This window comes from Prionailurus viverrinus, chromosome D1, assembly GCF_022837055.1.
Source record: "Prionailurus viverrinus isolate Anna chromosome D1, UM_Priviv_1.0, whole genome shotgun sequence".
NCBI classification, from domain to species: domain Eukaryota; kingdom Metazoa; phylum Chordata; class Mammalia; order Carnivora; family Felidae; genus Prionailurus; species Prionailurus viverrinus.
The window spans coordinates 100,887,655-100,891,122 of record NC_062570.1 but is presented as its reverse complement, the minus strand read 5'-3'; the positions used below and the strand labels follow the sequence as shown (position 1 = coordinate 100,891,122).

The 3,468-nt window shown below is 40.5% G+C and overlaps 1 protein-coding gene across 1 annotated transcript; it reads right to left on the bottom strand.

The window, feature by feature from the left end:
* Positions 1–2,185: 2,185 nt before the first annotated feature.
* Positions 2,186–3,094, bottom strand: LOC125176716 (olfactory receptor 4C11-like). The gene has a single exon (XM_047878518.1). The coding sequence runs from the start codon at positions 3,092–3,094 to the stop codon at positions 2,186–2,188; it is 909 nt and encodes a 302-aa protein (XP_047734474.1).
* Between the last annotated feature and the right edge of the window lie 374 nt (positions 3,095–3,468).

The window sequence follows — 3,468 nt, the reverse complement described above, 5'->3', positions numbered from 1 at the left end:
ACTCAGCAGACTTAGATAAGAAAAGTCAAGCAAGGAAGAGAGACTGGTTGGTATCAGACGAGGGTGACTGGTTGACATCAGTCTATGTTAGAAATGTTTCTTCATTAATAGAACACTTTGAGAACGGAGATGCCTGGACATTTCCCCACAAACTGCCACAGAGAAGCCATAAAGAGATCTTTTAGGGACCAACCCAAAGGAGTTCACCAGGAAGCATACAGAATTTGGAAGGTAACCACTGGCTTTCTAAGGGCTAACAAGGGATTATCAGTGATGATAAGAAATAGAAATCTTTCCACATCAAGGACGCTAAAATTCGAGAGCCTACCAAAAGCCCCCCCAAGGAAGGCAAATAAAAAGCTTTCACCATTTACTAGAGAAGAGACAGTGAGGCAGTTTGTTAAGGTACCAGGTCAAGTAAGATCTTTCAGTTCCCTGCAAGTTCTCCCACCCCTTCCAACTGAGACTTTATTTAACATCTAAGAGAATATGGCATCCAAATGAACTAAGCATGACAAGAAAATTTCTGCAATTATTCTAAATATAACCTTCACACGACCAGATTCAAATGCTTCAGAAATGAAACTGCAAGGCACAAAACTAGGAAGATCGGGAGTCTTCACTTAGAACATAAAACATAATTTCCTCTTGTAAATAAGGCACTGAGAGCTTGGAGAAATGTCTTCCTTAGGACTTAACTATTTATTCTGCCACCTATTTGTATGTAGGAGTCTTGGGCATCTTAGATGGGACATGATAACATTTGGTCTTCAGTTGGTAGAAATGTTCTCATAATTGGGAAGTTCATTGGATTCTTTTCTCATTAGCCTGTATCACTTAAAGTAATTCTTCTTGGTGCCAATTTGGTGGGAATTATAAGTTCAGACACTGAAACAGCATCACATGACGGTACTTAATTATGAGATTATGATGTGGTGGTAGCGGGCGTGGTGGTGGTTATGGCGGTAGGGTGTTTACTACACATATCAATTAGGTTAACTTCAAAAATCAAAATATGTATTTAAACATTCTCCTACAAAACCAGAAGCCCAAAATTGAAAAGCACCTTTAATCCTGGGTTCTCCCGAGGAATAGGAAATTTGAATTTTCAGATAGTATTAGGAACCTAAATAAATAAATAAATAAATAAATAAAGGGTTTTCCCGATATGCAAATAAATGGAAGAGCCAAGGAAGTCAAGCTAATCCAGGTCAATTTTATAGAGATACCCAGGAACTGCATTTTCTTTCCCTGCAAACGTTCAGATACCCAATGAGTATTCCCCAATATAAAAAGGCAAAGCTTCTTCTATCCCACCTGGATACAGTTACCACTTTCCTTTCACCTTTGCTTTCTCTACACTGTACATTGTTTTGTAGCCATGATTCTACCCCTTAATCTTCTGCATATTCCTGCTGCCAAACCTTCTGCCATTCCTGCTGCCTCACTGGCCCTGATCTGTGAAGATGAAAGAGAAGGACCCTGCCAAAAAGCAGTTCACTGGCTGACACCGCCCATCACTGCCAAGTGTAAAACTCTCCTTCTCCCACCATTCACCAAACATTGACAGTGTTTTCCTGTGACAGTCCAGGTTTTCACTGAGGTTTCCAGCTTTTCATGGAGTTTGAGGGTCCATTCATGTCCCAGTGAGTCAAGCTGAGGCACAGATTCCACCACAGAATTTTCTCAGAACATCTCCAACTCGAGACCACAACCTTCATTTCTAAGCTCTGGTTCCATAGGGATTACCTCTACATCCAAGTTCTTAAGGACTAGAATAAAATCTGTAAAGGATTAGTGTGTGCACACACATACACACACACACACAATCATTCTGTCAATAGTGAGTATATTATTTTCTGAAGACAAATTGTACAGTAAGATAAATTATCATATGAATATGGCCAGCTGTCAAAAGAATTCAACTGAGAGTTAGCACAGGTGGTTCACAATGTTTATGGATTTCAAGTAATCCTATTCTAATGTCATCCTCTCTGAAAAAGGGATGTGGATTTATTCATACTTATTCATAATAAGTCAATTAAATATATAAAATATTAGTGAAATTAAAAATTTTAATGGATTTTTCCCACAATGAGAATATTTCATCTTTCCTGCACATGAAAGAAACCAGCTGTTAAGGAAAAATACATTAGAATCCCTGAATACCCTGTATCAAAAGAAGTCATGCTTTGCTACACCATAACTTTTTCATGGCATTTTTCACTTCAACATTCCTCAGGGTATAGATCAGAGGGTTGAGCAGGGGCGTCCCAATTGTATAAAACACAGCCACTGTCTTGTCTATTGGAAATGTGGTTGGGGGGCGTGTATACATGAATATGCATGGACCAAAAAATAAGACAACCACAATAAAGTGGGAGGTGCAGGTGGAAAGGGCTTTTCGCCTTCCTTCAGCACTGTGGTTACGCAGAGAGTACAAGATGACAACATAGGAGATAAGCAGGATTATGAAACTCACCGTGCATATGGCCCCACTGTTGGAAACAACTAGCAAATTTATCACATAAGTGTCCATGCAGGCAAGTTTCAACAAGGGCTGCAAGTCACAGAAATAGTGGTCAATCACGTTGGGGCCACAGAAAGGCAATCTCAAAGCCAGGAAAATTTGTGCCGAAGAGTGGATACAAGATCCCACCCAGGCTAGAATCACCAAAACACTGCACACGTGCCGGCTCATGATGGTAGTGTATCGCAAGGGCTTACAAATGGCTACATAGCGATCAAAAGCCATGAGGATGAGCACCAAGATTTCCATGCACCCAAAGAAATGGGCTGCAAAGACCTGAGTCATGCACTCTTTGTAGGAAATGGTCTTCTTCTGAGCAAGGGCATCCACAATCAATCTGGGGGCTGTGGTTGTAGAGAAGCAGGCGTCAGCAAAAGACAAATAGAACAGGAAGAAGTACATAGGACTCCCAAGGGTCTTGCTTATTTTAATAGTCACTACAATGAGAAAGTTCCCCGACAGTGTCGAAAGGTAAAGAATCAAGAAGACACCAAATACTGCCTTCTGCTTTCCTGCATCCCGAGTCAACCCAAGGAGAATGAATTCAGTCACACTACTATTCATCGCAATTCTACTGGCTGAAAGTAAGGTGCAGTTGAAGACAAGGGCTGAATCTGCAAAGAGAAGAAAAGAAGTGACAGCTCGGGAAGATCACTGGGCTGAACTCTGAATGCCTTGCTTTTGCTCCATGTTATGTTACCTCTGACTGCCTTGAAACTTCTATGACTCTTGGTCAATCTGCAGATGCCCAACCCTCTCCAGATCTATCTGTTGATTTAGAAACTAACTCCCTTGGATCAAAGCCTTTGCATTTGGGGAGTAAAAATTAAATGTCCTTTAAAAATCATGATTCCTACTAAGATTGAAAGCATCAGAACTTCAATTCTCCTTCAGCAAGTGACTTAACTGTCTCAAAATTTAGCTTTCATATGAAAAAT

Coding starts and splice junctions, on each gene's coding strand:
- LOC125176716 (XM_047878518.1), bottom strand. CDS start 3,094: ATGAATAGTAGTGTGACTGAATTCATTCTCCTTGGGTTGACTCGGGAT.